The sequence below is a fragment of the Phycodurus eques genome, chromosome 3 (assembly GCF_024500275.1).
Source record: "Phycodurus eques isolate BA_2022a chromosome 3, UOR_Pequ_1.1, whole genome shotgun sequence".
Lineage (NCBI taxonomy): Eukaryota > Metazoa > Chordata > Actinopteri > Syngnathiformes > Syngnathidae > Phycodurus > Phycodurus eques.
The window spans coordinates 25857867-25881052 of NC_084527.1; the positions used below are offsets into that span (position 1 = coordinate 25857867).

The following is a 23186-nucleotide window of genomic DNA, read 5'->3' on the forward strand; positions in this document are numbered from 1 at the left end:
TAAAATATTGTGTAATTATTAGTAATTCAACATATTGAATTATTCTGCACTTGTAATACACACATTAAATAGTGTAAGGATTGACTGCTGGATTTTGTTTCCATGATGTTAAGTGCTGGCCAGCACAATGAAGCTACTGGTGAGCATGTCTGCCTCCAGGGGCCATGGCCATCAGGGGACTCGCCGGTCACTCACATAGGTGGGCTATAGATGTATGTCTCCCCTAGCCCACCCTCCCCAAAAAGATACCTACTTTCATCCTCCAATCTGTCTCGCCCTTGTCTTGATTAGAGCCTCAGCCTATAGCAGCTGACTCTGAGTGCGAGACATGGTGCACCCAGCCAACAACCGTTCATATATTCAAACGAAGGACATTTTTACAGCAGGGTGGGCAAAGTAATGTTTTTGTCATTAATTTTAGCCCCCCCCAGCCTCCTGCCCAAGTTGAGGTATTTGTATTCATTTCTCTTATTTAACTGATTTATTGTGACTACTGAACATTTTTTTAAATAAACAATTGCTTAGTTGTAATAACTCATAAAGATTTAATATTTTTATTAAAATAAAACATTGAACATAAAGCACAATAACAGTACATTTAAATTGTACTCGACAATTCGTTAAGAAATAATATAAATTTAAAATAATGCTATTTTCACGTTTTGTTTATCTTTATTTTCCCCTCATAAAATTATTGTAAAAACATAACTGGAAAAAGTAACAAACCATTCAAATATACTGTATAGTTTATTAAATAGTTGGTCAATAAATTATAATTAGGGAAAACATGCACATAAATGAATTTTAAAATAATCATTTGACAAAATACAATCGTATTTTTATTTTCATAGATAGTTGGTTAAGTAATAATACTTAAATGAATTAGTGAGGATAAGTGGTTAAGAGGATGGATGGGTAAAATAATGTATTATTCATGTTTGATTTATTTTCATTCATCTCATTGAGTAGTTGCTTTGTTGTTCTCTATATAACTAAAATAAAAAGTGAAATCAACCATTCCAAAATGATCTATTTGATTAAATAACTTGTTAGTTAATGATAAATATTTTAAAAAGTGTGATTTACCTATAACCAAAAATATGAGTCCAATAAACAATTCACTTTGTTTTTATTTCATATTTGATTAATAATAAATAGTACAATACTAATGAGAATAATTATTCTCATTATGATGAGATTCACAATTAAGCTTCTTTTATTGATTTATGTTCATCTCCGAATGTCCATTTTAAAATTCAAATGTGGCCTCGGAGCACAAAAGTTTGCCCACCCGCTTTCGAGTCTTCAATTAACCTAACATCTGCTGTTGAATATTTTTGGAATGTGGAAAGAACGAGCGAGCCGAGATTCGAACTTAGGACCTCTTGACTGTGAAGCAGTCGTGCAAACCACTAGGGGGCTGCGCCGCCTATCCAATTCTAGTTCATCTGTGTTCCCCCCCTCCTAAATTAACTTCTGAAATGTATGTTCATCTTCATATTAGGGCCTACAACGTGACGGAGACGTTACCTAATGGCTGTCCACATCTTGTGCTCCTGCCATGGGCTGGCGACCAGTCCAGGGTGGACCCCAACCCCGTATAGGAAAAGCTTCAGTTTTTCACAGCCCTAACAAAAACAAGCTGTACAGTGTAGAAAAAGGATGGAAGGACGACCTCGTGTTGTTCAGGCAATCCGATTTGTCAAACTGTCTCCGTGAAGAATCGCACAATGTGTTTATTATAAGCAGATTGTTATGCGTTGATTAGAGAAACTTGATTTCTCAGAAAACTGCAGAACAAATCTTTGGCATAGTTGGGAATGTTCTATAAGTGAAACCAATGCTGTTAGTCGTTACTGAATGGACACTCACACGCAGCACAACGGGCCCACCCAAAACCCAAACGCAGTAGAAAACAAAGTCAATAGTGGGCCTGTGTCACGCTCACTCACCATTGTCCCATTGGTTATTCATCACAAAAACCAAAACAAAAAATGCTCAGTTGGACAGTTCTAAAAATGTTTTCAATTGGAAAATGACTCTGAAATCGTCAAGCGTCGTGAACGATACAAACACAACAGAATGGAAATGGAAATACAAGTGCTTGGTTTGTGGAAAAGAAACACACGACAAGAGTGACAGGCATTTATTCTTTGAACTTTTCACCAGAGATCACACGTTCAATGGATTGTGACACACATGCCCATCAAAAAACAGTGTATAAGGCACTCTTCATAAAGAGTCATCATGAATGGCTTTATCGATATAAACGGAGCAAAAAAGAAACCGTCATTCTGTGACGAGATCGCTAGCATTGTCATTCTGAACGTGACGTCACACTGTCGGCATGAAACACATTTCAACAACAATGTACGTACACGTAAGCGACGAAAAAGAAAAGCAACAATAACAACGCGGGATAATTGCAGTGGGAATGACAGACAGTTGAGCATTTTCGTGTCCTTTTCTCTCGTGTGCTGAGCAAATCCTCATTCACGTATAGACACTGATGCTATTCCCCATGTTCTGATTGCAGCCATGTGTACCCAGAGCAGCTCGGCGGAGTCAACAAGCAGCCTCATCAATAATCGGCGAGCATCACTGGACCTCTGGAATCACTGCCATACCCCCACAACATGGCGTTTGATCGTTTGGATCCAAAAACAAGAACAAATGTTCACATGAAATGAATGTTTACAAATTATTATGATTTAAAAAAAAAAAAAATGCATCTTAGGTTAATCGAACACTGTAGTCTAAATCGTCCATAGGTGGAAATGTGAGTGTTTGTCTACGTGCTGGCGACCAGTCCAGGGTGTGGTATAGAAACTGAATGAATTGTAAGAGATTGCTGACTAAAATGATGGCAATAATGTTGATTGGTGTTCGAATATGAAAGCTTTATGAGGCCATGTAGGTGACTATACTCTATGTTCCTCTTGCCACGTTATCAGTCCCTTAAAAAAAAAAAAAAAAACATTTTTAAAAACAAACTAAAGAAAAACAAATTAATATTTTAAAAAGTATTTACTGAAAAGGTATGGATTTTATCTATAAATATATTCACGTCATCCAGACCTAATCAGAATTGTTTTCTATACTTTATGTATCAGTCTTTGGGTTTCTCCCTTCAAACAACCGGCTGAAGATGACATCTGCATAGGTTTTGCACAGCTGCTCAAACATACACACACGCGCGCGCACGTACAGACAAAGAGGAGCTAACACGGCAGCGCACAAAACAACAACAAAAACAACAAAAAGGCATTCACGTCACGTCGCCTCAACGGAAGCCTAACAGTTTAGTAACAACTCAAAGTGCTCATGAAGTATTGAAGCAGTGATGATGGAGGTAGACTTTTTTTTTTTTTCCCAGCTAAAAATATTACCGTGTACACTCATCTGTTTCAAGTCAACATGTCTTTTCGTGATATGAAATGCAACATTTGTTGTCCTCCTTCTCACGCTCATGTAAACATTGGAATAATTTGGTTGCCTAGAAAAAATGTTTGAAATAATAGAGGACAGCGTCTTCTCATGCACGAGTACGTGACGCGTGCATCGGGGATGTTAAACCCGCAGGTTTATTCAAATGTTGGAGATCAACATAAAGGCCTCCCGTAGGTCACTGGGAATGGAAAGTATCCAAAGGAAAAGTTCAGTGCAAGACAGAACTTGTTTCTGCTGATGATCTTTTTAAATCTATCTCTGCCAGCGGGACAGGCAGAACAATGGAATTCTTTTCCACGAACCAGTCATACAACAGAATGACAGTTTTGTGTTCCACTAAACAGGCTCAGTGAGCAAGTCAATTTGAGAGAATAATTTGAGACGGGCTTATCATTATTACGGCCCACAGTGACCTCACTATAATGGCAAATATCCGCAAGTAATTGCCAACCCAAAAAGGTTTGTAATTGCCTATAGATGCCCCAAGATTACTTTTTTCGATTGGACAAGGGGATGGGGCTGACGAAATGAAGCTCCTCCCCGAACTTCAACATAGCTCCTTGTCACCAAGATACTGCAAAATGGCACCAATCAATATTTTTATATAAAAGATGGCTTTGGCTTGAGCACATTACCAGCAAATAATCCACAAAGAAGCAGATTTGTGAGTGCCCAACTGCAAATATGCGGCGCTTTACTGTATGTACTTTTTTTGGGTGGTGTTACGTGAGATTTTTCCATTACAAACTACACGTTGATGTGGCCTTGTGTTTTAACACATCCAAAACAAATGAATAAACTCTCAAACAAATGTACTCCAGTCAGAGTCAGGCGTTGCCATCCAACCATCAACACGTTCCGATCACGGCTCCAGCTGCTCTGCAATTCCGCGTCATTCGCCTGACACAAGGGATGTTGAGTCTCGAACGGGCTCGGCAGTGGGGAGTGGCGATGGCACGTAGGCACTACAAGGAAACCTTCCTCAGTACAAGTAAACGTCGGGACCCTGATCATGTCCCACAAGTCGTCTTTTAGAAGAGGATCGATGTCGCGTTGTGACCGAATCATCAGAATTAGACAAGGAACAAAAAATAAAGTGCAACAAGCACAAGCCCCTCGAACCTGTATAGAAATACATTTTAGCATTTATTGCATACGCTGCAAAAACTAAACTCGTGCCTCCTAAAGCTTACTGTACTTATTTTAAGACAGTTGATTTCCCCCCCTCCCTCCTCTAAATTTTCAGCAAGAGGCGGCACGGCGACTGGTTAGCACATCAGCCTCACAGTTCTGAGGACCCGGGTTCAAGTCCGGCCTCGCCTGGGTGGAGTTTGCGTATTCTCCCCGTGCCTGCATGGGTGCTCTGGTTTTCCTCCCACACCCCCAAAACATGTGTGGTAGGTTCATTGAAGACCCCGCATCCTGCCCACAGTTCGCTGGCAAAGGCTCCAGCATGCCCGTGACCTTGATGAGGACAAGTGGTGTAGAAAATGGATGGAGGGATTTTCAGGAAGACAAAAAGACTTGTAAGATACAAGATCTTATTTTAATTCGTATCAAGTCAGTTCAGACTAGTTCCACTGGCAGATTGTTTTCACTTAAAACATCTTGCCCCTAAAATAAGTGCAAAGAAAATCTGCCACTGGAACAACAGTGCCATGAAAAAGCATTGGCCCTCTTCTCAAATTCTTATATTTTTGCATAGTTTCCCCACTTTAATGTTAAAGAGAAAACCCACAGAGGCACGGGTGGGGGGACATGCAAACTCCACACAGGTGGAGCCGGGGATTGAACCCCGGTCCTCAGAACTGTGAGGCAGACGGTCTAACCAGTCGCCCACCGTGCCGCCCTGTTTTTAAATTGATTAAGAAAAAAAAATACTAAAGTATCCAATTACCTGGCCCTGTGAGAAAAAGTAATGGCCCCTTACACCTAATAACTAGTTGGACGGACCACCCTCAGCAGCGACAACTGAAATCATAGGTTATCGATAAAATGGCAATGAGTCTTTCACGTCTCTGTGGAGACATTTTGGCCCTTCCTTTCCTTGCAGAATTGTTTGAATTCAGCAAAAATGCCTTTTAAGTCTTTTTGTCTTGCTGGAAAAAAAGTCATGACTGTTTTAAAATAAGCACAGCAAGACGTTTGCACAACAAATAAGATAAATTCACTGGGTAAGATTTGAGTTTTTGCAGCGTATCCTTGACATCCATGTACTCGTACGCTGTTTGTCCTTACTTGCAAGGCAATTCTGCACCCACGTACAACGACTGTGTCTTCCTAGTAATGTTTTTGTCCCACTACGATTGCCACTTTTGGCTTACGAATACACAATTAAACCTTGTGCTGCACTAGAAACACAACTGGTAGGCATGTGTCACACACCGGTAGCCTCCTGGACCCTACTAATTGTACCGAAATGCCCACGAGTAGTTTCGCCTCACTAGTAACGTAGTTTTCCTCCAAGTATGCTAAATTTGTCCTTCTAAGTCAGCGGTTCTCAAAGTGTGGTACAAGTAGCACGAGTGGTACACAGTCTCCTTCTGGTGGTATGCGGAAGAATCTAGCTTTGTCTTGTCTAGTCGGACAACTTTGGCATCCTACAAACGTAGTAGGATAGTAGGACAACTATATGTTATTACTGAGGCAAAACTGTGCACATATTGAATATGCATGCTACTATTACTACTTGTGACTTTATTCATTCTACTGTTTAACAGCTAGTCAACTTCACTACTAGTAGTAGTAGTAGTAGTGTCAACTCGTGCACAGTTTTGCCTCACTAGTAACACTTATCCTACTAGTATGCCACAGTTGGCTTACAAGTGTGCAGAAATGTCATACAGTCATGGAAGGCGGTCGTGGGAAAAAAAATATCGTTTGTAAGATAGTTCTATTTATGCGCCATAGTCGTTGTACTAGTGGGCAGAATTGTCCTACTAGTGACGACCAAGAGCATACTGGTACAGCTATCAAGGATAGTGAATAAATGCTCCAACGTCTTTGCAGTCTACCACTGTCTGTCTTTGGCTGCGTTGTTCACACCTGCGCTGCCATGTCACTCTCTCCTCTCCACGTGATCTGGCGTCGCCTCCGTCTCGTGTACTCAGCTCTTTTTGAAGAAAGAGAAAAGTTTACGGTCCCGGTCAGCGAGGCGGAGAGCTCGCCTGGAGGACTGAGCGCCGGGAGCTCTCGACGACCTGGACGCGGAGACGGACGACGGCGTGGAGCGCCACTCGTCCTGGTGCTTGTCCATTAACTGCTGGTCGATCACTCTGTGCATGTCGTCCTGCGAGAACACACGCGAGAGCTTTCATCACCGTTCTGAGTTCAACCCAGCTATCCCAGCTAGCTTCGGGCGAGAGGCGGGGTACACCCTGAACTGGTCGCAGTTGTTACATCGCCAAGGTTAAAGTTTCCTTTAAAGGAAACTCAACTCGTCCAAAAACATGGTCAAGAGCTTTGAGAGGGTTCCCAATCAGTTAGAAACCCCTGGCCTCAAGGATGTATGTTTACAGACAGGCAAGACAGGTGAACATAGAATGGCGGTTAACATAGGGTACGTTCGGAAATTCAATCAGACGCTCTCACTGCGCTCTGAACGTGCACGCTCCATTTTCTACGAATTTACGAACGAGCGTGTTGGCCATTGGCAGAGATGCGTCAGTGCGTCCGCCATACTGAATGTGGCAGTTCTGCCTGGCAACATCTCATCCTGCCTGCTGCTGCGGCACTCCCAGAGTATAGCGCCCCGAGCAACTGAACGGCACACTCCAACGGCGCTCTGAGTTTCCAAAGGTTCCCGAGTGTAGAGAGCGTGCTTGGAGTGAATTTCCGAAAGTACCCGTTGTCCTAACTGAGGGTCAATGGTTTCAGCTGGGATGGGCGTTTTTCCCGTGGCATGAAATGGCTCAGCGTGGCGTGGAAGGGTTAGTGAGGGGTGGAATGATGGGATGGTGCAGCTGGGCTCACCTCTAAGGCAGGAGGGGTAGTGTACCACAAGGGAGAGAGGGTGGCACGGACGGAGGCTGAGGAAGGCCACTAGATCAGAAACCACAAGAGCCAAACTGTAAAGAGCCCTGAGGATGCAAACTGTGGGCGGGGAGAAGAGAGAGGGAAGAGCCGCTAGTTACAGAGGAGGAGGGAGGGTGGAGGGAAGGAACGAGCGGGACCATGGCCACATACACGTAGGAAGAAGTGTGCCGCTTAAGCAGGGTGCACACGTTCTGATCATCGGGCCAAATTTCAGCAAATGTTTCTCCTTCCGGGCAAAGTCATCATAGGACCGCTTATCAGATGTCAGTCAAACATAATCCTGAGCAAATATCCTGTGGTGCGTTAAGAGCGGTTTCCCCCCAAAAATCTACACACCCTTGCTCAAATGCCAGACTTAGTGATATATATATACATATATTTAAAAAAATGAGACCAAGATAAATTAATGTCACCTACAACCTGTACTGTACTGTTTGTTACTAACTGTCCATATTTCCTTCCACTTTGTCAATAAAGCCCTGGCATTTGAACAAGGCTCTGGAGAATTTGTGTCTCAAGTCATTCAGCACAATGCATGACAAGGAGAAGAGTGTAGTTACCAGTTGCAGGTAAGGTAGCGTCTTTTATTTCCTCTTCTACTACTACTACTGCTAAGCTTCGTATTTTCGGGCAACCGCGGCCTCTCACGGGTCGGTCTTGATACTTTGGCCGACATCTGTTTTGGGAAGGACACTCGCGATTCTCGTTGATGATATCGTTATGTGTGTGATGTGCTGTGTTGCTCATCTCGAGGAGGCTACACCACACACAATAACAACAGCAGGCACACACAGGAGCATTTTGTTCCGTGTCAGTTGTGGGTTCTCGCACATTTTGGAAAATCGATGTGTGTGTTTCCAGCTTGATTGAGTGATTTCCCGTGTATGCAGTTACCACATTTTTTGTTAACAAAGAGGGAGACAAGAGACGTGGACTTGAAGGGAAGTGACCAAATCAATAATTTTACACAGCCTTACTACAAGGCTTTAACTGAAACCTCTCTATCAAGATGACCCACCTGCCAGGCCTCCAGCTGCTGTGACAGATTGAGCTTCTGCTGGATGGCATCCAGAAGCTGACTATTTAGAGACATGATGTCTATTTTACACTTGGCCAGCTCCATCTCCACTGCCTTCTTCCTGGAAGACAGAGTGACATGATGGTGATGCCCTACCAGCATGAAGGCCTTACGCAATGGAACAGAGAGGAAATATACTAGAGCGACTTCAGTTTCAAACTCGTCCCAAGTCACCGTGACAAAAAAAAAAAAAGCAAACAAACAATCAAGCGAGTCAAGTCAAATCATAACTTAGGTTAAGCAAGTCAAGCCATTTGGGTGGTGCGTGAGCTGGAGCCTATCCCAGCTGACTTTGACCTGTCGCCAGTCAATTGCTCACATTCACACCTACGAACAATTTAGTCTTCATTTAACCGAACGCATTTTTGGAGGGATGTGCGAGGAAGCCGGACTAGCTGGAGAAAATCCGCACATGAACAGGGAGAACACGCAAACTCCCCATACAGGACAGGGATTCAAGCCTCGAACCTCCGAACTGCGAGACAGAAGTGCAAGCCACTAGGTTCCACCATTCTGCCCACTAAGAAGTGTGACTACCGGTACATTTGTTTTTTTGGGGCGGGGGGTGGCCTTATTTAACTCCAGGGATGTGCAAAACAATGATTACTGTTGTTGTAGTTATGAGTGGTGTAGAATTTCACAGCTTTATACTGAGAGGTGTTTTTTGTCTTTTGCCCTCCATTTAGGTAAATAAGATCACGCATAAATGAACAGAATTGTTCAATGAATCCCTCTATGACAGTCATCAAACCTGAAAAAGACTATTTGGTTTAGAACATCTCATTAACTCGCGTTAATGTTGTGATCAGTAGTTCGGTGTGAGTTTGAATAATCGTCTAGGTTGATAGAATGTTATTATTGTCAATAATAGAACATTCAAAACATGCTTCAGAAATACAAGGAGTATGCATCATTATTCTATGAAGTGCAATGCATCATGTAATAAAATCCCAGCAGTGTTGATGAGGTTTTTTGTTTTTTTTTTGAGTGTGATCCTACTTGGCTATAGCGTCATCTCTGTCTTTAATGGCACTCTGGAGCTGCTCGCTGGGCTCTCGGACCTCTGCCATGGTCCTCATCCGCTCGGATTCCTCTTGGAGGGAACACATTTCTACTGAGAGCAGCGCCATCTGTAGGTTTGATGGGCAAAGGACATGGACATCAGTGAAACGAGTTTATTGGACAGTGGTTTTGATATGCTATTGTTACTTAAGCTGTGGAATCAATGTAAAGGGCGCAATGTTTTACTGGGTTTATTGAAACAAAATCAGATATGCTGCAGGATTGATATCTAGAGTCACGTCCGTCACTTTTTGTGCATGGTGCAAGATATGTATAGAGTTAGGGAAAATGTTGATCAAAGGGAGGAGTAGACAAGCCCGCATAGAGGTGAATTAAATGATGCAAAAAAACTTAAATATGTACTCTTTATTTTGTAATAATTGCACAGATTTGTCCATTCAGTTGCTTTTGTAATACATCAATTCAACTCTAAAGAGATTTCTTGTACATAATTCATTGTGCACATATACATGACTGTGCACGCCTTTTAACTCATTCACTGACAGTACTCCTTGTTCACATGGATATTTGAATTCGGCAGCCGTCAATGGCAGTGAATGGGTTTCACTGTGCACATGAACATTATCTGTCGTTTCATCAATTCTATAATGACATTTATTTAAAAAAACAAAAAAGTGACTGAGTAGAGCGTCATGTTTATTCTCATGTGTTAGTTTGCAGACTACTTTGTGTTTGAGGAGAACTGGTAGCATTGTGATTAACTACTGTTCCCTCGATGCCACACTGACCCAAAATAAATGCATTCTCATATCTGGTTTTTATCCTGATCCTCACCAAAATTAAATGGTTTCGTCCTGAACACACAGACCGACAAAGTTTAGTGGAAATCTGTGATGTTTTTATTTGTTTTGCATAAGACTGCTTAGCAGAGTCTCTCTCTGAAAAAAGTGATTCTATCAACAATACTAGAGATTGACGAACATTTTTGCACAGCACTGTACATAACTGTGTACAAGCAATAAAAATGACTTTACACAGGTACCTGATTGTGCAACTGCAGCAACTCTTCTTTACTGTTGTGCGTCTTGTCCTGCTCAGCTTCATACAGCTCTCGGACATCTCTCAGCTCTTCTCCCAGCTTCTTCACTTGCTCCTCCAGAGCTTCCTCGTCACTGCGTCGAGAACCCTTTCGACAGTAAACGCCCCAAAATATTCAATTTTAATGCCAGTCCTCGAGCAGTCAAGAAGAAAGGAAAAATGTGCTAAACTGTAGATGTTATCAATAACACAAAAAAAAAAATAGAACATGACATTGAAGTAGGAACCACAAAAGTCAGTTAGTGTAATCTGAGTATCTTTATATTGCGTGAACTAGGAATCCAAAACTAAGCTGTTTCATAAGTACCCGTAAATAGCAGTTTGCTTTTATCCATTTTCTTCCGCTTATCCTTGTCAGGGTCACGGGAAAGCTGGAGTCCACTCCATTTAACCTACTGTATATTTTTGGATAATGACTACTCAGTTATTTTGTGCAAATAAGACCTTCTCCAAATATACATACAGCTATATATGATAATGTGGCCCACAAGGGTAATTACTGGACTCGAGTGGAGCATTCCCTGAACATTAGGTTTAGGGTCCCAATTGGATGCCAGGTCAGTTTCTATTGGATCACCATTTGACAGAATATAATACTACAATGCATTTTATACATTGTCAAGCAGGAAGACCTTTTCTTGGCAAAGGACTTTCTTTGTTGGTGTAAATTAAGTCTGTTGTGTTCTATATGAATAATTTATAGGATACTGTATATCAATATTCCCAAGATGTAAAATGCAAGTGTTGAAAATGCACAAATGCAGTACCGTAAAGGATACATAGCCACATGAATTTGTAAAGGTACAATGATGTACTTTTCCCCCGAAACTAAACAAATTGTTTATCATAAAAGCTAAGTACAATATAGTATAAATCTATCTACTGACCTAACACCCATTTTCTATAGCACTTGGGTGAAATGGAGCTTATCTCTGCAGTATGCCCTTGACTTGCAGGGCAAAATATAGTACGCATACAGGTATATGAAACTGATAAACTATTGGTAAACTGTCCGTGAGTACCGTCGACTCGTTTCCATCCAGCAGGTTCTGTGTTAGCCTGCGCAGTTCTAGCAGGCTGGCATGAAGGCTCCCGGTTGGCACATCCTTGGCCGAGGACGTCTCCGAGGACTCGTCCATGGACGAGTCTGTGGATAGCGCAGAGTCTGTGACGTCATTACCTCGGAGATGGGAGCACAACGAGCGCACCTCACAGTAGGCTTCCCACAGCTGGAGACGCAGCTAGGGATGGAGAGACAAAGAACCCAAATTAGAATTGGACAGTCTGTGTGGCTCTGACAGTCGATGCTGATGTACCTGCTCTCTCTCCTGCTCCTGCTCCTCTTGCTCCATGCTTTGCTCTATCTCACACATCAGGCTGGACTGGTGGGGGGTGAGGCTATGCAGGCTGCTCTCCTCCGTCAGTTCCTCCAGCCGAGCTGTTAGCTGCCTGTGGGACAACTGAACTTCCTGAAGCTCCACCTGATTCTGCCGCAACTAAACACAACATCCACAACCAGGCTTAAAATCTGAAAGAAAAACAATCCTCCAAAGTTGTAATTAGGGATGGCAATGGATATGATTTTTGTGATTCCGATTCCATTTTCGAGACTGCTTAACGATTCGATTCTTTATCGATTCTCATCGACTCTCACATTTGGAGTTTGGGGGAGGAAAATCATCCAGGGGACCTTAAAAAATAATTAAATGAATAAGCTGGCATAAAAAAACACCCACTGGATATTATATTGAAGCTTCTCGTTATAATATATAAACATTATAATCGAAGAAAAACCAATGTTCCGCGGTGGAGCTTGTGTATGCGTCTGCGTTGTAAATGCACCCTGAACGCATCTTTTATATCTTGCAGCAAGCGTCTGACGTATGTTCTTCTGCCCTGCCTGAGTGTGTTTTAAGCTATTTAGCGAGACCCCATTTGGAGTTTACTGTAAAACTCAACCCACAACAAAAATAATTACACACATTGTATATTTTAAATACAAGACACACATCGTTTCACAGATCGCCATTAGGGGTCGCCACAACATGTCATCCTTTTGTAAGCCTATCTCTTGCATCCTCCCCTCGAACACCGACTGTCCTCATGTCTTCCCTCACGACATCCATCAACCTTCTCTCTGGTCTTCCTCTCGCTCTCTTGCCTGACAGCTCCATCCTCATCATCCTTCTACCAATATACTCACTATTTCTCCTCTGGACGTGTCCAAACCATCAAAGTCTGCTCTCTCTAACTTTGTATCCAAAACATCCAACCTTGGCTGTCCCTCTGATGAGCTCATTTCTAATTTTATCTAACCTGGTCACTCCTAGAGCAAAGCTCAACATCTTCATTTCCGCCGCCTCCAGCTCTGCTTCCTGTTGTCTCTTCAGTGCCACTGTCTCTAATCCGTACATCATGGCTGTCCTCACCACGGTTTTATAAACTTTGCCCTTCATCCTAGCAGAGACTCTTCTGTCACATAACACACCAGACACCTTCCTCCACCCGTTCCAACCTGCTTGGACCCGTTTCTTCACTTCCTGACCACACTCACCATTGCTCTGGACTGTTGACCCCAAGTATTTCAAGTCCTCCACCCTTGCTATCTCCTCTCCCTGTAGCCTCAGTCTTCCCCCACCACCCCTCTCATTCATGCACATATATTCTGTTTTACTTCGGCTAATCTTCATTCCTCTACTTTCCAGTGCATCCTTCTACTTTTCCAACCGTTCCTCCAACTGCTCCCTGCTTTCACTGTCATCTGCGAACATCATGGTGCACGGGGACTGCAGTCTAACCTCATCTCTCAGCCTATCTATCACCACTGCAAACAGGAAGGGGCTCAGGGTTGATCCCTGATGCAATCTCACCTGCACCTCAAATTCCTCTTTCACACCTCACCGTTGCTCTGCTGCCCTCATACATGTCCTGTACCATTCTAACATACTTCTCTGCCACTCCAGACTTCCGCATGCAGTACCACTGTTCCTCTCTGAGTACTCCGTCATTGGCTTTCTCTAGATCTACAAAGATAAAATGTAGCTCCTTCTCTGTATGTTTCCATCAACACCCTCAAGGCAAATAACGCATCTGTGGTAATCTTCTAGGCATGAAATCATGTGGAGTTTGCATGTTCTCCCCATGGCTTTTTCTCCAGGTACTCCGGTTTCCTCCCAGATCCCAAAAACATGCATGGTAGGTTGATTGCTGACTCTAAATTCGCCATAGTTGTGAATGTGAGTGCGAATGGTTGTTTGTCTATGTGTGCCCTGCGATTGTCTGGCGACCAATTCAGGGTGTACCCCGTCTCCCGCCTAGAGTCAGCTAGGATAGGACTCTAGTGTGGATGGATGGATTTTAGCGTCCTTTTTAGTGTAACACCCGGAAAACTTGCATTCACTCTTTTGCAGAATACATTGCTATAATTAAAATCACTGTATCATGTTTTGACTTGTACAAACAAGGTTTAATAGTTAAAGTGGTGTCAATTCTAGTCGTTTATAGTTAAATTTGTTTTGTTTTTAGTCGTGTGTTTCCCACTGCTCTTGGCGACGATCTGGCATCCTTACTCAGACTAATTTGTGGGAAATAGCGTATTCATACCACTTGTGGCCAGTTGTGGGCAAACGCTACAAAATTCAATGAAGGATTCCAAGGTATCGTTAAATTTGGAACCAGTTCTCACCGATTCTCGATACTCATCCCTAGTTGCAACACAATCTATCCTGCCCCACTAGTTGACTTAATCCACTTTCTATAGCGCTTGTTTCTTGTTGCGCGTGTGTAGGTGGACAAGTAACCATCCAATGAACCGAAAATGCTTCATCATCAATTTTAGAATATATATAAAGAATATGTCTCAGAGTGAAACCATTGCACGTTGCCATCATAAAGTCCTCATCAACTACATATGCAATGCTTTTAAACGGATTGATAAAAGTCTTTACTGAAGTCTCATGACGTCATGCTTGATAACTTTTCAAGTCTAAGATTTGGGGTAGTTTGAGAACCACATTTCGGTTAGATTCCAAATTGTGCCACCCTTTGGAGGTTCGACATTGCATACACAGAAGCTTTTTACCTGTAGGTCCTTCTCGTGACACTGCTTCTCCAGCACCAGCGTCCTATCTCTGAGATCTTCCACAGTATTCTTAAGCACTTCGTTCTCCTCCAGCATGGCATGTACCCGCCGCTCCAGCTCCATCTTCCTCTCCGACAGCATCTTTATCTGACGTTTTCAGCATCGGTGATTAGAAATGACAGCCCATTAAAAAGGATTATGGGTACAAACTGAGGATTGTCTTGATTTTATGGTCGATATCAGACAAAGGGGTAGCCACAGACTTGATTAAAGGATACATATTACGTTGCCCCGTCTCTCAGGCAAACTGGGCAGTTACACGAGATTAAAAAGTACTCCCACTGGCCTGAAGAATGCCTGTTGCCTAGCACAGGCGTAGGCGGTAGTAGCCACCCTCGTCTTAGGAATGTCTTGGTGATACGGTAGCGCCTACACAAAGCCTAATATCAGCTTACTCCGAAAGTGACGACCTTCAACTTCCCCCCGACATATTCTTCACAGTGGGACTTGGATTGTTTTCGCCTGAGCAGATTTACACATTAAATGAACAACGGTACGTGATCATTTTATCCCTTCTGGATGTGACCTACATCTGATAACCTACTTTGAACTGCAGCGACTTACACGTGAATCCGTTGCTTTTGCAACATGCAATGTTCTGGACATTTAGGGCCACAATAGTCTTTTCCCCCAGGCAGGGCAAACACCAGGAGTCATCATCATGTAAAAGCAAACCATATGAAAAGTGGAAGCACCCAGACATTGCAGTCTAGGTAAAAATAGAACACGCTCTTTCCCCCAATTATAGTGCCGGCTTTGCAGTCAGGGTGTTTTCCCTGCTGTCACATAAAAGAAAGAAATAAAGGGAGGACACAGGGAAACTTAAAGTAACTACTTTTACTTTGTCATCATCAATGGCTTATTGTAAGTGGCTGCAATCAAACATGAGCACATGACTGACTTCACAACACATCTAAGCCTCTTTTTTCTCCCCCTTTTTTTTAACGCCTTCGGAAAAACAGGGATTGCCATCAAGATAAGAAACAGATTTTTCATGCAAGTAGTGAAGAGATTTTGGCTTTTTTTCTGTTTCCATTTGTAGGTTCCAGCATTGCACACCAATTCAACTCAAATTCAGCCTAACTAAGTTACATGCAGCATGCAGTCAGACCAGACAATACCCGCTAACCACTCACTTCGAGTCCTTGCTGCTCCAATCAAGGAGGGAGGGGAAAATAAGTGAGGAAAATACAGAAAGAGGGAAAATGATGAGTATACCCTGACATGAATTGATACTTTTTTGGAAAAGCAATAACATAAATAAGCGACCGTAATCTGACACATTAAAAAAAACTGTTTTGCTTTGGTGATATTTTTTTCGCCAGAAACAAATTGTGGTGTCACTTCTGCCAAAGAAGAATGATGAACTTTAGTTTGCGGTGTGTCAAATGACTCCCACGGTTGCTTATATTGCGCTCTTAAATGGTAAGCCGGTGTTGTCTTTTTAAGACTGACTCACCATAGCTGGTCCGCGCTACAAGTGAGAAAGGAAAATAGACATGTAAATAATAATAAGAGTGTGGTGGAGTGGAATGTGGTGGTAGGTTATTTGGGGAGGAGCGTGTCATTTCTACTTTGAAACAGTCCATATGTTCTGAGTCACTTTCCAGGGTCATCATATTAATATAGCAGGAATGATTATTGGAATACATTGTCAAATGACACAAATGATTATTGTCGTCAAGTATCGAGCTCGATAGCGTAAACGTACATACAGTACATGACTGTAATTTGCATTGAGGTGCCGCGCTGATCATGTCTTACTTCAGCTTGTAGCGTTTCTAATCGTGTCATGTGCTGTCTTGTAGACGTACTCTTCTCCCTGAAGTCGTCCCGTAATGAATGGACCTGAGTGGATAGCTGCTTCTCCACCTCTGCAGCCTGAACAAGGAGCAAGACAGAGTTCATGTGGAGGGAGAAAGAAAAAAACTAGCAAGGATTAAAACACGGACACACACGGGAACCGTGTACTCAGTGCAGACACTGACGAAGAGGAAAATCAACAACAACTACAATTGCTCCCCCTGACGGGAAACTCAGCGCCGCCGTTTATACTCAATGTCAATCCTCCCACCGAATTCTGTTCCCGTAAATGGTAAAACAACCGTTAGAACGAAAGCGAGGATTTCCCAAAATGTCAAGGCTTTCGTCCAGAAGTACTAAATGCAGCAGTTTCCTGCTCAAGTAGTTGTGCAATCAAGTGCTGCAGCGTCTTTGCATGCATCAGCAAACTTGATGGGATCAGGCCACACGACACCTGACCGTGCATTTATACATGTATACATTTTGTTCATATTGCACAGCCCTAGTTACCTGCACAGATTCGAGACACCCTGCGCCAAATGGGACAAAATGCGTTCTCAGTAAGATTGAAAGAAATCATTGATTGCACTGATTGTCTCAAAAGATGGCACAACAAAATATTAAGTCATGTGTATATGTAGTATATGCCTAATTTACAGGCTTATAATACTTATACATACTAGTACCACTACCACTACTACTACTATTAATGATGATGATGATGATGATTATATTCCTTTTTTTATTTTCAGGTTGTTTCAGGCTCCATCGTGTTTAGTTTTTTTTTTCTTTTATCAGAAGTGTACCGACAGTTTAGTACATGCGCTTGTATATACATTACAGCACATTTAGTGCAGTCTGAGAACAGGGAAACTAGGGTAGCACACTTTGCAAGCCACGACTTTTTAATTTGCACGGTACTCTGGTTGTCATAGCAACCAGAAAGAATTAGGACTGATAGATGAATTGCGGCCTCAGCGCTTTTGGACTTTTCTGGATGGGAAAAGAGACCTTATTTTCCAAAGAGGATGCTGACTGACTCACCAGAAGTCTTCAACTAAGGCAGTAAAATGGGAGCAAAACATTTTAAAGTGCCAATGGAGACAGAGGCATTATGTCTATTTATAGTACAACCCCGTATTGGGCAAGTAATCTTATTTAGAAACTTAAGTAGGGTTCAAAACGGATGAAAAGTTAAACGCAAAATGTACTTTTGACTCAAATAAACATTATTTCCTCAGATTTCTTAGTTAAATGCGGCGGCCATAAAGCCTGCAGACTCACATTGGTGTCAGCGCTACTGTACTCTAGCACGCGTGATTAAGGTCATTGAAGAGGCTATCCATTCTGCTAATTCATGTGGGTTACACGCGCGCGTGCAAATGCACACATATTTGCAGTTCGCACACACCCGTGCGCATGCACAGACATACTTATTTGGATCTACTAACTAGGGTACTCTGCACCTAATGTGAACTGAGTTAATATGGAATATAATTAACCAAATAAAGTCCGAAATTTGAGATCTCTTCCTCATTCAATACATGTTACCTGCTGTTAGTAATTAACTTGAGTGAGGGGCTAAATTGTTTTGGTTCCTGACTCAATGCATATGGCAACGCTATTACCCTGGATTATAGCCTAATCCCCTTTGTGTTGCATTTTACGGCACGACTGACATCACTTCCTTTCGAGTGCCCTGCTTCCACGGCCATCCTTTTCTAGTCAGTCGGGAGCTCTGTTAAGACATTATTCCTGAGGTCTCATTTCAACGATTGCCTAAATGCTCCTTTTTAAAAGGCCAACATCTAAAACGTGACGTCGGAACAATTCTAATGTGGATCATGTCACAAGTAAAGTGGGTTCTTACTCGGTTCATGCCCACTTTGTTACTTGTTGGATAGCCTTTGCACAATCCAAAAATAAAAACAATTACATAAATAAAATAAAATAACAAAATAAACAAACAACGGGGTAAAGAGGTAATTAATGAAATGACTCAACGGGCATCTACCATGAAAGAAAAAGTATGTTAATATAGGTATTAAAGAGATTTCTTTGATTATTGGATTATTAATTAATTGTATGTAAATAATGTGTTAACAGTATAGAATGAATTGAGTCATTGGTTAGTAAGTGAATCTGTTTAACCCTTAACGATGTTGCTACTGTTACCATGGTTGAGCAAAGGACAGAGCAAACCTTCAATGAATTCTGGTGCTCGAGTGTTACTGTGCTTTCAATTAGTAACCGGAATAGGACTAGCTTCTTGTTGTCGGTGCTAAAGAATTCCCGAAAAGAGTTCCTGTTCACTTGGCCACTGAAAAAGAACATGTTTTACAGTATGTTATTGTTTCAGAGACAGAGCCTAATTAGATACCGATCAAATGTTTTTATTTAAAGAGTCAACAATTAGAATTAGAGGATTGTTGGGACAAATGGAAACAGCATTCCCCTGACAAGCAGTTCCCCAGTTTATGTTGTCAACATCCAATCAGAGTTGTAAACAGTTGACATCACTTCATGACAGCCCATCGCTTAGAAATGAGGAGCAAAGAGGAGGTGGAGGGGCAAAGCAAGCCAATTAGAAAAGTTGAAAAGTGGCCGAACAACCAAGCACTGTGATTGACCTCGTTTGCTCTGTTATCCAAGGTTGCCATCTTCTTGCGCAAAGGAAATTAATCGTGAAATCTTCGTCGACGCAGTCTCCTAACTCTTGGGAATGTCGCACATTAACAGTAAGCACTAACGTATGTTTCCCCCACACTGAGGGAAAAGTTTTCATAGATCTTCACACTCTCCTAAATCCATTGTTTTAGAACTCCAGCAACTGATTAGTCATGCACACTCCTTTAATAAAATATGATAATGCCGTTGGGGCAGGTGCAGATGAGAATAATAATAATCTGATCAAAATGAGCGGAAGCCCTGGAGCAAGATGCAAGTTACAACATTAAAGAACACATGCAGGTCCGCCATCTCTTATCAGCACGTGAGAGGCGACAGAACCTCTTTTCCCAGGAGAAGGTTCAATCTTTGTACACGGTTTTGCAAAGAGGGATTAAGATGTGCACGTCAGCTTTTGGGTACAAAGCTGTGTGTCATACTGCCATGTGGCATTTGTACCTTTTAGTGGCCTCGTGCTAAGGAGGCCAGGCAGGGGCAAGCGAGCAACACGTTGGGTCAAAGCATCGGCAAATTCGGCGCTTAACAATCACATCACAGCTTTGCTCTAAAATGGCGATTTCTGCAGAGCATTTATATGTACAACACATACATAACCGTTGACTAAACAGCAGCCTGGTGTAGATAAGATAGAAAGGGATTTCAAGTATAGAGAAATGTCAAAAGTTAGATGTGCCTAAGGTCCAACAATTGGGAATTGAAGCAAAACATTTGGGGAAAATATGTCTCTAAAGTGGCAGCATGGTGAGTTCTAGGCTGTTCCCTGCCTCTTGCCCCAAGTCAGCAGGAATAGGCTCACGCTCACCCGTGCCGCTATTGAGGACGGTATAGAAAATGAATGGATGGATGATTCTGAAGACTAAAGCTGAGATAAGGTGCTGAAAAGGAAATAACATCCAGGACGTAGAGATGAGCGTCAACATTAGCTGCCGTGGCTAGCTGCAGGTTGAGCGGCTTGCTATACGTGTTGTCAGTTGGAGCATTTTTACATTTTACAGTGGTTAACTTCTCTCCTCGTTTGTGTGACAGTTTAGAATGTTCAAAATTAAATGAGGTGAGGTGCAAATGTTAGTATCCCAATTTCCACTTCCGTAACATCTCAAACATTAACACACACAAACTAATTCCACTATTGGCCACAATTAAAAACCGCACGTTGTCATGTTTTTGTAAAGGCAGATTTTTAACACACTTTCCGTATGTCATCTCGAGCCATTCATTAGGTGAAGCCAAATACTGTCTGTGTCTTGTAAGCATGTGCCCCTCATCTGGGACCATTTCCTACAAATGCAATGCAATTCGTGAATAACTGCATTGAAATACCTGTCAGAAGGCAGAGGGGTATTGCAGCGTGCAGGGCAATCACTCTAAATAATTCAGCATCATAAGCTTCAGAAGCACACCTTTCACACTGACCATTTTTAGTGACTGGCTGAACACAAATTGTCCCCCATTGCTTCTGGCCCAAGCATCTGATGTCACGCAAGCAAACTTGAATGGCACTGAGAGACCCTGACAACCATCGTAGGAGGATATTAATTTGTGTGTGTGTGCTTTCTTTGCAAGGGGTTCTGAGTAGCGTGGTAGAGCACTTAAGGCCATGTGACACAAAGCCCAGACTAATTAAATCTCCAATGCTGCACGAAGCTTTTACATCCGAAACACACACACACACACATTCTCACACGCACTATTTCTCACCCTTCGAAGTTGTTCCAGCAAGCGGTGGTTTTGTTCGGATAGGTCACCGATGACCTTAGTTTTGTCCCTGTCCGCCTCTCTCAGCTGGACCTGGTGTTGCTCCAGCTCTCCCTGCAGCTGCTGGACATCCGTCTCCAGCTCGGCCACGCGGCCCTCCCACTCCCCCTCTCGATTTTCCAGACGCCAACGCAACTCGTGCTTCTCCTGCTCCAAGTGCTGGCGGAGGAGAAGTGGTACAAGATCAGTATTGCCGACAATCATGAAAACATCTGTATAACCTATACTTTGTTGGAGATGGGGTATTACAGGTGGTAGTGCTTCAAGAGAAGGAGGTCCTTCATCGTGGAAATATAATTACTGCACTGGATGGAAAGAAAAGTTCAGTTTAAACGCTTACAGAAAATGAAGTTTTGTTCATGTTGTCTTTTGATAGCTGTGACCTGTAGGTCAATTCGCTAAACGATCACATTTTACATGCACGGGGTGTTGCCCTGATAAAAAGGAACGGTGAGCAAAGAATTAAAGAGGAGCCGCAACAAAACAAGTTCAAAGCCGAAAAAACATCAATGGGTCTGATATTGGGAAGCAGCTTATTTCTCTGAGCTGCATCACGAGGATGAATATGGATCAAAGGGTTGAACAGATGTACAGTAGATTCAGTGAGCCGTGTACGGTGAGGAGATTAGTCCCGTGAGTGTTATTTCTTTTTACCCTCAGGCCACATGTTGGCTAGTGTGAAGGATTTCAAAAACAAGAACAAAAGCGACACGGTGTTCATTCACTGGTGTCGTCAGCGGAGAGATCCCTGACGACAATGCAGGATCAGCGTGACCAGAAGTTCGACCGAAGTCGAGATGATTTATTTCCTGCTCGTCGGCCCTACCGAGAAATCAAAGCAAGATGGCCTCCTCGGTCAAATCACGCAATGAAAAAGTGCCTTGAGATAACTTTTGTTGTAAATCAATTGAAATGAATGGCCCTCGGACACCACTCGGATAAGGAGAAGCCTGGATTGGCCCTTGAGATAACTTTTGTTGTGGTTTGGAACAAAAAGAGAACCGAACGACGTCAATCCGAGAAGAAAAGTCGGCTTGAACGCCGCCACACCATTGTTTTTAGATGACATTATCTGTTCATTACCTCTAATTTGTCGTTGAGGTCTTTGTGCATTTTCTCATATTGCTTGGTCAAATCTTGGTTTCTTTCCAGCAGAGCTTTGCCCAGTTTGGCAGCTAAAAGCAAATCCTTTTCCTTTTGGCGGAAGAGAGCCAGCAAGTCGGCGTTGTGGTCCAGCGAGAGCGCTCCCGCGCCATCCTGCTCCTCGCTGAGCACGGCCAGTTCCTCCTCCAACGCCACGCCGAGGCCTCCGGAGCCGGCGTGGCGCAGCGGGTGAGCCGGGCCGCCTACGGGCTCGGTGAGACACCGCTCCACGGAGTCGCTGTCCAGCTCCAGCGGTGCTGAACCCACGCCGGACGTGCTCAGGTCGAGGCAGAACGCGGACATGGTTCAAGTCCCCGCGAGCCAGCAGATAGGAGCCCGCTGCTTTTTTATTATTATTATTATTATTTTTTTTTTTTACTTTACACCCAATCCACCCAGCCTGCTCGGACTGGCTCGGGCTGACCGGACTGGCCTGTAATCGAAGATGCATCCATCCTTGCTCGTCGTTAACTTACAGCCGGCCCGGAATCACAGCAAACGACGCCTCACTCGCTGGCTGTTAATAAGGACCACAAAAGCAGCGAATGTTTTATCATGCTGTAATCCGTCTGGCGGCGCCCGCCCCGTCGCGGGGCTCCGGGTCCTCCATTCCTGGCAGCCGGTTACTCAGGAGACATTAGTGTGGCCAAAAGAAGAGTGCGCGATCTCGCCGCCCGCTGACTCCCGTCTCGTGCCCTTCCTGGATGCGCGCTCCCGCCCCGCCGATGACGTCAAGCCGCAACCTGTGAGAAGCGGCCGTCCCATTGGCCGAGAGTGATAGCGCCATATTTTGCCGCTTCTCACGCAGCCGTGTGTGACCTCCAGTGATGGTCGCGAGGAGCGCGAGCGAGTCAGCTGGCGGCCGCCATCGTCACAGCAAGGAGACGCTGTTGAAAAGACGAACAGGGCATATTTGACATTTCATACCAATTCAGCCTAATAACATTTGGATCATAAGTCCAAACAAGGTGC

General features: G+C 43.2%; 1 protein-coding gene across 11 annotated transcripts; it reads right to left on the minus strand.

Annotated features, from left to right (window-relative positions):
- Window positions 1-2141: 2141 nt before the first annotated feature.
- On the minus strand, window positions 2142-22904 carry bicdl1 (BICD family like cargo adaptor 1). Of its 11 annotated transcripts, none has more exons than XM_061672865.1 (13): window positions 22155-22904; window positions 21015-21230; window positions 16590-16706; window positions 14766-14912; window positions 12001-12180; window positions 11707-11925; window positions 10629-10772; window positions 9563-9693; window positions 8504-8624; window positions 7423-7491; window positions 6651-6739; window positions 6496-6562; window positions 2142-2618 (listed from the first exon to the last, which is right to left on the minus strand). In XM_061672865.1, exons 1-13 carry the CDS (start codon window positions 22515-22517, stop codon window positions 2616-2618), a joined length of 1866 nt encoding a protein of 621 aa, XP_061528849.1. In that variant the 5' UTR covers window positions 22518-22904; the 3' UTR covers window positions 2142-2615. The 11 variants fall into 11 exon arrangements, 6 of the variants coding, with proteins under 6 accessions (XP_061528849.1, XP_061528847.1, XP_061528848.1 ...); XM_061672863.1 differs by lacking the exon at window positions 2142-2618 and adding an exon at window positions 2967-4415; XR_009768332.1 differs by having other exon boundaries at window positions 6496-6739.
- Between the last annotated feature and the right edge of the window lie 282 nt (window positions 22905-23186).